The sequence below is a fragment of the Nestor notabilis genome, unplaced genomic scaffold, assembly GCF_000696875.1.
Source record: "Nestor notabilis isolate BGI_N333 unplaced genomic scaffold, ASM69687v1 scaffold31675, whole genome shotgun sequence".
Classification (NCBI taxonomy): Eukaryota; Metazoa; Chordata; class Aves; order Psittaciformes; family Psittacidae; genus Nestor; species Nestor notabilis.
In genome coordinates this window covers 45,465-45,896 of record NW_009928412.1, presented here as the reverse complement: position 1 = coordinate 45,896, position 432 = coordinate 45,465, and the positions used below count along the sequence as shown (strand labels likewise).

Sequence of the window (432 nt, the reverse complement as noted above, 5' to 3'; positions counted from 1 at the left end):
TTGCTGAGCTTTTATGTCAGTCTAAAAGGAAAAAAAAAAATGCTTTCCAGCATGTAGTTTATTTGCAGTGACATATAAAATGAGACTGATGACAATCAACACAGGTTTAAGGCAGCTTGTTTGACAAGCAGCTCATGATGTTTTGGACAGTTATCTGGAGGGCTTACTTTTAGTACTTTATTGCTTGTAGCCAATGCACGGCCTTTCCAATGTGGAACCACCTTTGCACGTACACATCAGAGAATGCACACAGTTTTCTCTAGCGTTTTGCTTTCAGTGATGCACCTGCGTTAATTTTGCTCAGTGCTGTAATAGGTTATTTAGTTTTGTTATCAACTTCTGCTTTCTCAATCTTCTGTCCTGTGAGGAACTGCCATATTCCTCCCCTGTAGTTCTCATTTCCCAAGGCATATATAAAGGCATCCGCTGTAG

The 432-nt window shown here is 40.0% G+C and overlaps 1 protein-coding gene across 1 annotated transcript in view; it reads right to left on the bottom strand.

Annotated features, from left to right (window-relative positions):
- Positions 1-316: 316 nt before the first annotated feature.
- Positions 317-432, bottom strand: part of RGR (retinal G protein coupled receptor) — a 17,425-nt gene continuing 17,309 nt past the window's right edge. Inside the window, exon 7 of the mRNA XM_010014495.1 lies at positions 317-432. This exon is cut by the window's right edge and continues 46 nt beyond it. Coding sequence (XP_010012797.1) covers positions 317-432 — 116 coding nt within the window.